This window comes from Halichoerus grypus, chromosome 3, assembly GCF_964656455.1.
Source record: "Halichoerus grypus chromosome 3, mHalGry1.hap1.1, whole genome shotgun sequence".
Taxonomy (NCBI): domain Eukaryota; kingdom Metazoa; phylum Chordata; class Mammalia; order Carnivora; family Phocidae; genus Halichoerus; species Halichoerus grypus.
The window spans coordinates 132,059,004-132,070,885 of NC_135714.1; the positions used below are offsets into that span (position 1 = coordinate 132,059,004).

General features: G+C 38.2%; 1 protein-coding gene across 1 annotated transcript in view; it reads right to left on the reverse strand.

Annotated features, from left to right (window-relative positions):
• Nucleotides 1-8,733, reverse strand: part of DCHS2 (dachsous cadherin-related 2) — a 119,939-nt gene extending 111,206 nt beyond the window's left edge. Inside the window, 3 exon segments of the mRNA XM_078068246.1 lie at nucleotides 1,955-2,146; nucleotides 6,266-6,381; nucleotides 8,661-8,733. Coding sequence (XP_077924372.1) covers nucleotides 1,955-2,146; nucleotides 6,266-6,381; nucleotides 8,661-8,733 — 381 coding nt within the window.
• Between the last annotated feature and the right edge of the window lie 3,149 nt (nucleotides 8,734-11,882).

An 11,882-nucleotide genomic window follows, 5' to 3' on the forward strand; every position in this document is an offset into this window, starting at 1 on the left:
CTATTTGCTGAAGTTTAAAAACAGGCAAATGATATTTGTGGGTTTTTTTATTATATTAGTCACCATACAGTACATCATTAGTGTTTGATGTAGTGTTCCATGATTCATTGTTTGATATTTGTTGTTAGAAGTCAATAGTGATGGGGGCTCCTGGGTGGCTCAGTCGGTTAAGCATCTGCCTTCAGCTCAGGTCATGATCCCACAGTCATGGGATCAAGTCCCACATCGGCTCCCTGCTCAGTAGGAAGCCTCCTTCTCCCTCTCCCTCTGCCCCTCCCCCAGCTCACACACTCCCTCACATGCTCTCTCTATCAAATAAATAAATAAAATATAAAAAAAAAAAGTCAATAGTGATTAACCTGAAAGGCAGGAAGCAAGGGATAAGCCTAGAGGCCTAGAGAGAGGCTTTCAGGGTTCAGGTAATGTTTCTTCATCTGCTTCCATGCATGTGTTTATTTTGCAAAAATCCACGAAATTATACTATAATTTGTGCACCTTGATGCATGCATTTTATATGCCAATTTAAAAGTTTACCAAAAAAAGACTTAAAAGTCAAATTGAAGGTGCCTCTACTGACCTAAGATGAGTCAGTATGAACATCAGAGAGAATGTCAGCAATGTATGAAATACATCAAATATACAAAAATCCAGGAATTCATAATCACACTAGAAAAAAAAATCACCCGGGGCACCTGGGTGGCTCAGTTGTTAAACGTCTGCCTTCGGCTCAAGTCATGATCCCAAGGTCCTGGGATCGAGCCCCGCATCGGGCTCCCTGCTCTGCGGGAAGCCTGCTTCTCCCTCTCCCACTCCCCCTGCTTGTGTTCCCTCTCTCACTGTGTCTCTCTCTGTTAAATAAATAAATAAAATCTTTAAAAAAAAAAATCATCCACACCCTTTGGAGACAGTAAATGCACCAACTTGTTATTCTAAAAACAGATAAAATAGAACTAATCAAGCATTATCCTGCCTCTCCTGTATGAATTGTATTCCAGGATAATCAAATAGTTGATGAGAGAACATTCTTATTTGAAGAATTCCAGATAATAAATGCAAAAGGAATAACAAAATTCAACATCCACCACATTGCACCCTGTGATGGAATAATGGCGTGTGTCTGGCGATAGAGTAAGAAGCACGCAGCACCACCTAAATGAATCCAAAACTAATCCGGCTTCTGGCTCAGAATGTCAGTTCATAGGAAATATGATAAAAGAAGACATTAAATGAATCCCAAGGATGTAATCAGCCACATTCAGAAGGTGGAACATTTACAGGGCAAATAATTTGATTTCTTCCAAAAACAAATACCATCAGAGAAAAGGTAAGGTAGGTTAGGGAGGAGAGCGGGGAGCTGACTGTTATGGACTGAAACTGAAGGGATACTGCAATCAAATCAATTTTGAACTCATTTGGATCTTAAGTCAAATAAGTCACCTTTTAAAAGACATTTTTAGATAATCCAGAAAATTTTAAATGGACTGGATATTAGATATTATTAAAGAATTATCGTTAATTTATTGTAGTCATGTTTTTATTTTTTATTTTTTTTTAAGATTTTATTTATTTATTTGACAGAGAGACAGAGAGAGAGCACCAGTAGGCAGAGTGGCAGGCAGAGGGAGAGGGAAAAGCAGGCTCCCCGCTGAGCAGGGAGCCCGATGTGGGGCTCGATCCCGGGACCCCAGGATCATGACCTGAGCCGAAGGCAGACGCTTAAGCGACTGAGCCACCCAGGTGCCCCATGTAGTCATGTTTTTAAAAAGTAGTTATCTGTTATAGATATTATTGAACTCTTTATGGATGAAATGATATATAATGTCTGTTATTTGCAAAAGAAAGAGGTAGTGATTTGTGAGACAAGATTGGCTAATTGATAATCAATGGTACTCTCTGATATGTAGACAGTGGTTCACTGTTGAGTATGTTTGAGATTTCATACATGAACACTTACCCCATCCTTAGCTTTCACCAAGAGATCATAGGTTGCGGGATCCCTTTCCCTATCGATATCTTGAGAAACACAGATTCGCCCATCATGTGGGTCGATCTGGAATGCTGGAGACACGTCACAGCTTTGGAATCCCTCATAAAGAGAATACTCCACAAAGCCATAGAGTCCTGCATCTGCATCAGAAGCTTTAACCTACGAGACAAGAGGGGGGTTGGTAAGGAAGTGGAAATGTTAACATTACTTCTCAGTTGGTCATGAGTTACTATCATGATTTGTACAACCGAGGTATTCCTACAGCCATTCATTCACAAAGTATAGGCTTTGGTTTTCACTCTCTTTTACCTTCTGTGACAGCTCACCCTCACTTTTCCTCCTCCTTGTCTGAGTTCTCCTCAGTTTCCTTTGCCTGTTCCTATACTTTCATGTGATCTTGAAAGTTTGAGTTCCCTGAGGCTCAGCCCTCGGCCCTTTGTCTTCTTATTCCTCTCACCATGCCTAAGTGATCTCATCCAACTTCAAGGCTTTAAAAACATCCCCATGTTAACAGTTTGACAGCATATCTGTGGATTCCCTCTCATACCCAAGCTTTTCAAGTGTTGGGCTCAACACCCCACCTCCACCCTTCAGAGCAGCATGGGAGGGCAGAGAAATCAAGGCAGTAAGTGGCATGATTACTAGTAACCCAATCCAGTTGACACAATTCACCCTGGAGTAGGAGATTTGAGTATCTAAGCCAGGTTTCCTTGCAGGAATAATGCCCCCATCAGGACCCTGCACAGTCATGCTCACTGACCACTGCACAGAGGCACCTTGCCCAGTGGGGGCATGGAAATGAAATCCAGCCCATGCTCTGCTTGCCAACACTGACATGGAGCTGGAAGTGCCCAGAGGCAAGGACACCTTTCTCTTTGACCATAAATACTGCTTATGTTAGCAGTGGTCCTGTGCCTGGTAGAAAAGATGAAGTAACTAGAATTATGAAGGCAATTTATTTATACTAACTGTGGGAATACACAGTGAGAAAGACAACAGTCTATATTGAACTCAAAACATTTTGAGCTCATAGGCCTGGTATAGCTCTCTTGATTTGTTATCCCAACTAATAGTAACAGCAAATATCTATATAACACTTAAAATAAAAGAAGAACCTTAAGGGAAGATTAATCAAAAAAAGGGAAGAAAAAAAGGAAAAAGAACTATAAGTATACTTATAGATTTATACTTATAACCTGTAATGAACTCCATTTTACAGACAAGAAAAGTCAGGCTCAGGGGCGCCTGGGTGGCTCAGTCGTTAAGCGTCTGCCTTCAGCTCAGGTCATGATCCCAGGGTCCTGGGATCGAGTCCCGCATTGGGCTCCCTGCTCTGCGGGAGGCCTGCTTCTCCCTCTCCGACTCCCCCTGCTTGTGTTCCCTCTCTCTCTCTCTCTCTCTCTGTCAAATAAATAAATAAAATCTTAAAAAAAAAAAAAAAGTCAGGCTCAGAGAGCTTAAGTAACTTGCCAAAGATCACATAGCTAAAAAGTATGAAAACTGGGACTCAAATCCAGGCAGTTGGACAGCGTTTAACTCTAGGCTGGAAAAAAAGTGATTTACTTTTTATCGGTAAAGTATACATGAAGGAGTTATACCTTTCATTATTATGCTTCCCAAATAAAACCTCATACCAATAACATGTTCAACAACCAATGTTCTCAATAAGGCTTCCCCTTCATCCCATTCTATCTTGAGCGTGTAACTGGGATGTGACTTTGGGGGTTCTTCGGGCAGTCTGGCGCAGTGGTTCTCAATCAGGGTCAAGTCTGCCTCCACCAGGACATTTGGCATGTCACAACTAGGGAGAGGGTGCTGTGGCATCCGGGGGTGGAGGACAGAATTGCTGCTCATCTTTGTACAATACACAGGACAAACCCCACAACACATAATGATCTGGCCCAAAATGTCAACAGTGCCCAGGCTGAGAACCACTGCATCTGAGTAACATCAACAATGGGCACTATTATTTCCCTCTTTAATTGCCTTTATTTGTCTTCAACTGATGACACAGTCTTGTAAATTTCTCTTTACTCCCATCTATCTCACATTCTCTGGCAATATTATTTATTCTGTGCAACCAGCTAACATGTTTTGAGAGTTATTCTTCTCATCAGATGGGCTGAACCAGGAAATCCACAAACTTCCCAACTACAAAGAACTAAATTCCAAGTACATTTGGTCTATTCCATTCTGGCAGCTGTTAATGATTTAGTAGCCTCGAGTTCCCAAAGACACCAAATATGTTTTCTAAAAACATATGGTATTCTCAATAATTTTGGCTTGATTGGAAGATAAATATAATGAACTCTAAATTCTAAAACTCATTCTCAGCCTTTAATAGCCATATTAACAAGTAATTTGGCTTATATAAAACGAGTTTCCTTATTTCCACTTTTGAGACCTTTTTCTCATCTGGACTTTTGGCAGGCAAAACAGAAAAAGTAAAAAATGGGATAAGAGTACTGATCTCAATTTATGTCAGCAGCTCAGATTCTGAGCTTCAGAATAATAAAATAAGAACGTATTCCTCCCTGTTTTTTACTCAACTCCCTAAAAATACTGACCTAGTATTCTAGAACAACATATTTTCCCTACTAGTATTTGGTCTTGAACACCAATAATTAATTTGGCATCTTTATGAGGTCTATATTTTCCAATATCCATTGACTTATACATAAAATTTAGGCAATTTAAATAATAGAAAATGGGGAAAGCTTTGCCAGATCTTCAAGAGGAAATGTGATTAGTAAGTAGGCTCACTGGACCTTTTCTTCAGAGATAGCTGCTTAAATCAAAAAAGAGAGACATCTAGTCAGAGTCTATTATCACCATCTTACGGTGCTGATTTTGGGATCCAGAGGAGATCTCAGGACGATTTAATCCTGAATCTACTCAAAAAGCCACGTTCTAGCACCCTTGGTGCTGTCCCTGTGTTCCTCATCCTACCCTCAATCTACCTGTTTTAGACTGAGATGAATATGGTGATTTTTACTCTAAACTTACTTCGAGTCACAGTTTGTTCTCCCTTAGTCTGATCTCTCACAAATTTAATGCAGACATTATAAAAAATGAAAATATTAATGTGATATTAAGGTTCACCCAATTCCCTTATTAGCTTTCCGAAACTAAAAAAAAAATTCACTGCCTCCCTATATTAACATCTGGGGAGACAAATTGAGAACACTGGCTCCTGAATACATGTTGTTTGGATGTTCTATAAATGGAATGGACCTATCTGCAATTCACTCACCAGCACAGACTCCTCTATTTGGGAGGGTCTCCATTTATTTATTTATTTATTTATTTATTTATTTATTTATTTATTTATATTATGTTCAGTTAGCGAACATATAGTACACCACTGGTTTTTGATGTGGCGTTCAACAATTCATTAGTTGTGTATAACACCCAGTGCTCATCACCACACGTGCCCTCCTTAATGCCCATCACCTGGTTTCCCCATCCCTCCACCCCCCTCCCCTCCAGCAACCCTCAGTTTGTTTCCCACAGTCCAGAGTCTCTCATGGTTTGTATCCCTCTCTGATTTCTTCCCATTCAGTTTTCCTGGGAGGGTCTCCTTTTTAACAACTGGGCAGCTTTGGGGAGGTTACCTGCCCAGCCATTCACTTTGGTACCTCAAAACCCAAGTCATAAGACGACACATTGTGAGTAACATTGTCCTTTACCTACTCCTGGGAAATCATATCACTGAATTCAGTGACATTTCTAGAAAGGCCTCAAAGCCCAATCAAAAAAATGAGCAATTCAACAAGAAAGTCCTAGAAAAAAATGGTTGCAAAAAAAAATGGCTTGTTTAGATGAAATTTAAAATGCAATAACCCATTTTAATTTTTTTTCTTTTTGTAATTTCCAAAATTTCTACCATGAGCATATAACAGTTTGTTTGAAGAAACCAAACTATTGACACAACATACTCACAAACATAACTTCAAATAGAAGGAAGAAAAAGAAATTACAAAATAACTTTTTAAATTCTATGTGCTTGGCCAACCACTGATCCCACAATGAAAACAGGATTATAATATTCCAGGGGAAGCTGGTTTCAGCACTGAGGACCACAACAGATGCAAGTAATGCCACTGAACACAGTTTTGGCAAGTTCACCAATGACTTGTCTTACCAAATCTAATCATCAAGGCTCGATCCTTATTTTCTACACACCTCAGCAGCTTTCCATATGCAAATTGTCTCCTTATTGAAACACTTCCTCCCCAGACACCACGTTCCAACTCTCCTGCTCCTCATACACCTCACTGACCTCCTTTCAGTTTCCTTCACTGGCTCCAAGTTCTCTTCCCTGCTTCCGAATGCTCTCATGCCCCACAGCTTAGTCTTGAGACCACTTCTCTTTTCAATCCACACTCCATTGCCTGTGATGAGTGAATGGTGGCCCCCAAAAGACAGCTCCATGTCCTAATCCCTGGAACCTGTGGATATTGCCTTACATGATAAAAGAGTGAATATTGCCTTATATTGTAAAACATCGTTAGGTTAAGGATTTTGAGAGCAGCTTGTCGTGGATTATCCAGATGAGCCATTAATCCAAAAACAAGTGCCCTTAGAAGAGAGAGGCAGAGATTAGAGTGAGGGGTCACAAACCAGGGAACACCAACAAGCCTTAGAGGCTAGATGAGTCAAAGGGAGTGAGAAAGGCCCTGCAGGACTCTGGACTTCTAGCCTCCAGAATTATGAGTAACAACAATTTCTGTTATTGTAAGCCAGAGAATTGATGGTTATTTGTTACAGAAGCCCTAGAAATCAATATACTCCTGAGTGATCTGACCCAGGACCACAGTGCTAAACCAACATATGTTCTTCCAATATTGCTATCTTTGGTGCTCCAGACTCATGCATCATCCTACTACCAATTAGACATCACCTCTCAGGTGGCTAATAGGCACTTCCAATGGGGCCTGTCCAAACAGAACTCTTCATACCTACTACCCAAATCTGCTATTCGCCCAGTGTCCTTAGTGACATCCACTTTTTGTAAAGGCAGCCAGAGAGATACAACTCAAATGACATCAAATCATGTCATTCTCCTGCTCAGAATCTTCCAACAGCTTCTCATCATCACCTCAGTAAAATCAGACCCTTTAATTTGACCCTGGCTACTTCTCTGACCTTATCTCCCACTACTCTCTGACATACTCACTCCTTTCTGAATATGCTGGGCTCCTCAATGGTCCCAGAACCTATCAGCTTGTATAACTTGCTTCCTCATCTCTTTCAAGTCTCTGCAAAGGCCACCTAATCACAGAGACCTTTCTTAATCACACTACCCAAGAGTGGTCATCCTCATTCCTGCCATAATCTTTCCTTTCACCTTGCTTTGTTTATCTTCAGAGCACTTACCTCTATTTTACACTGCATTTTATATTTTTATTTATTTGTTTATATCTCCTACTGGAATTGAATCTCCAGAGCAAGTATTGCCCTTATTTTGCTCCTTGGTATATGTCCAGCACCCATGATGCTAGTGCCTGGCTCATAGTGAGGATGCTGTAAATATCTGTTGCATGAACGAATCACTCTAATATTGTCCATAAAATGCAAGCATGTTTTAGAACTAGTTTTCATGATTATTCTCCCTATTTTGACCTTGGGAAAACAACTCATAAGAACAAGAATGAAAAGATTCTCAACATCACTCATCGTCAGAGATATACAAAACAAAACCACAATGAGATATCACCTCACACCTGTCAGAATGACTGAAATCAAACAAACAAACAAACAAAAAACAACCAGTGTTGGTGAGGATGTGGAGAAAAAGGAATCCTTATGCAGTGTTGGTGGGAATGCAAACTGGTGCAGCTACTGTGGAAAACAGTATGGGGGTTCCTCAAAAAACTAAAAATAGAATTACCATATGATTCAGTAATTCCACTACTGGATATTTACCCAAAGAATACAAAAACACTAATTCAAAAAGATATATACACCGCTATGTTTATTGCAGCAGTATTTACAATAGCCAAATTATGGAAGCAGCCCAAGTGTCCATCAATGGATAAATGGATAAAAAAAATGTGAAAAAAGAATGAAATCTTGCCATTTACAACAACATGGCTGGATCTACAGAGTATAATGCTAAGTGAAATAAGTCAGTCAGAGAAAGACAAATACCATATGAATTCACTCATATGTAGATTTAAGAAACAAAACAAACAAAGAAAAAAAAAAAGGCAGGCCATAAAACAGACTCTTAATTATAGAGAACAAACTGGTGGTTACCAGAGGGGAGGTGAGTGGGGGAATGGATGAAACAGGTGAAGGGGATGAAGAGTACATTTATCATGGAGGAGCACTGATAATGTATAGAATTGTTGAATCACTACATCATACACCTGAAACTAATATAACACTGTTTATTAACTAAACTAGAATTAAAATAAAAAAGAAATAAAGAACAAGAATAAGATAGCTTTGCAGAGGGGCACCTGTATGGCTCAGTTGTTAAGCGTCTGCCTTTGGCTCAGGTCATGATCCCAGGGTCCTGGGATCGAGCCCCACATTGGGCTCCCTGCTCAACGGGAAGCCTGCTTCTCCCTCTCCCACTCCCCCTACTTGTGTTCCCCTCTCGCTATGTATCTTCTGTCAAATAAATAAAATCTTTAAAAAAAAAAAAAGATAGCTTTACAGATACCATCACCACCTCCTGGGGCCACACCACACCGGGCAGCCATGCTCAACTCCACCATGTTCTTTGACATCATCATCGCCAATGAGCCCTTTGGCTACATCTCCTGAGAGCTGTTACTAGACAAACTCTCAAAAACAGCAGAAAACTTTCATGTTCTGAGCATTGGGAAGAAGGGATTTTGTTATAAAGATTCCTGTTTTTAAAAAATTATTAGGGGGTTTATGTGGCAGGATGGAGACTTCAAATGCCATAATGGCACTGGCAACAAGTCCATCTAAGGGAGAAATTTGACGATGACAATTTCATCCTCAGTTATACAGGTCCCAGCACCTTGTCCTAGGCCCAATATAAATGGTTCCCAAGAATGTCAGTACTGTATGGTTAGATGGCAAGCCCATGATCTTTGGCAAAGTGAAAAAGAGTGCATGAATACTGTGGAAACCATGGAACACTTTGGGTCTAGGAATTTTAAGACCAGAAAGAAGATCACCATCGCCTAGCATGGACAACCAGTAAATTTGACTTGCATTTTATTTTAACCACCAGGCCATTTCTTCTGTTGCTCAGGAGAGCACTCCTCATCCCTGTCTGCTTATAAATTCCTATGATCTTTGTGTTCACACTGTTCTTCTTTGGGTTCCATTTTTCCTTATCCCACTCCAAGTCTTGCTGGATTGCAGAGTTAAGTTTATGATTATGGAATAAAAACTCAACAACAGCAACTAACAAGATATTTCATAACTCCCATCAAGCTCTCATTGAGGAATAATTTTTTAATGCCTAAAACACAATCTATTAACCAAGCTATATCATCATAGAATAAAATCCAAAATGCTAAAACTGGCAAAGGAAAAAAAAAACTATTTTAAGACATGCGGAACTATTCAGAGGTTGGAAACAGAACTGTACTTTTTTTCACCTTTTAAAACGTATTTTCAGAGAAGTTGATAGAACTGTTAGATGAATAAACTGAATATCTATTTTCAAGTTACAGGAAAAAAAAAACCCTACTCTTCTAATAACATGTTTTTATTGCCTTGATTGAAGAATGGGATTAAGAAACCACTAATCCTACTACTCTTTGCGCCACCCTCCCCCAAAAAAGCAACCAAAGGAAATTTTGTAAAAGGAGATCAATGGGAGGAGTGAGGGGTAACTTGTCCTATGAGGTATTACAAATAAACAATTAAAACAGTGTGATCTAAAAAAAGAATTGGCAGACAGATCAATAGAACACAAAAGTAAGACCTGAAAGAGAATCTGGTAAACCTAAATTATTTTTATATTACAAAGGAAACATCATAAACCACTGAGGAATGTAGGTTTATCCACATAAGTTGCTAGAAAAATTGGCGAAGTACAGGGGGAAAATCAAGTTTGATAATAACCGCACATGAAAGTAAATTCTACACAGATATGTGAAATGTAAATAATGAAATCGTTTAAAGCACACAAAAAATATAGGGGAATATTTGGCTGATGCTTATATTGGAGAGAAATTTCAGAGCAAAAAACGATTACAAAACTAAAACAGATGGACAAAAATCACAAAGGAGAAAATCAATATAATGACTACATAACCATTTAAAATTCCATTATGTCAAAAATACCATACACAAAAAAATTTAGGGTGAATTAGGTATGATATCTGTGTTATAAATATACACACATATACATGCATACTATATACACAAAAGCTAATAGCCTTAATATGGAAATAGGCCTTTAAAAATAATACTGACTTCCCATTATAAAAGAAAAATGGGTAAAGGACAAGAACAAACAAGTCACAGAAAAATAATATATATTTAAGAGATACAACTCTACTAGTCATGAAATAAATGAAAATTAAAATAATGCTTTTAAAATATTGGCAACCATTAAAATAATGCATTAAGTGGGACAAGGATGAAATAAATATGCAGTCATTTTTAAGCCTATCTGGGAAGTAATTTTGTTCCTACCATATGCATATGGTAAACATTCTCCCCAACTTAAAAATACTCATCTCTTTTGACCCAGTTAGTATATTTCTAAAAATATATGTAGACAGCTATTTGTATGAAAGACATATAATGTAGTATTATTTATTCTAGAACCCAAATGTCCAACAATAAGAGTTGTTAAATAAGTTATAATTCTTCCAAAGGTAGAATACAATGTAGCCATGAAAATTGTGTATTTAAAGACACATATTTAGTAAAAAAGGAAAAAAGTCAACTTAAAAGTTATATGTGATATCCCATTTCTGCAAAAAGTATCCAACATACAGAATAAAAACTAAAAGGAAATAAATAAGCCAGAGCTGGGAACACTTCCAAACTCCATTTTGCAAGGCTAAGCCAAGGACATTACAAGAAAAGAAAATTTTAGGCCAATATCTCTGATGAACATAGATGCAAAAATCCCCAACAAAATATTAGCGAACCAAATTCAATAGTACATTAAAAGGATCATACACCATGATAAAGTGGGATTTATTCCAAGGATACAAGAATGGTTAAACATCTGAAAATCAATCAGTGTGATATACTACATTAACAAAATGAAGTATGAAAATCATATGATCTTCTCAATAGATACAGAAAAAGCATTTGACACAGTTCAACATCATTCATTATAAAAACTCTCAACAAAGTGGGTGTAGAGGGAACGTACCTCAACATAATAAAGGCCACATAGGATATGCCCACAGCTAACATAATAGTCAATGATGAAAAGCTGAGAGCTTTTCCTCTAAGATCAGAAACAAGACAAGGATGCCCACTCTTGCCACTTTTATTCAACATATTACTGGAAGTCTTAGTCAGAGAAAGTAGGCAAGTAAAAGAAATAAGAGGCATCAAATCAAAAAGGAAGAAGAAGTAAAACTGTCTCTATCTGCAGATGACATGATATTATATAGAAAAAATCCAAAGAGCCTACCAAAAAAAAAAAATTGTTAGAACTAATAAATGAATTCAGTAAAGCTGCAGGATATAAAATCCATATACAAAAATCTGTTGTGCTTCTATACGGTAATAATGAACTACCAGAAACAGAAATTAAGAAAACAACTTCATTTACAAGGGCATCAAAAAGAATAAAATACCTAGGAATATATTTACCCAAGGAGGTAAAATACCTGTATATTGAAAACCATAAAACACCGATGAAAGAAACTGAAGAAGACAGAAACAAATGGAAAGATATTCCATGCTCATGGGTTGGAAGAATTAATATTGT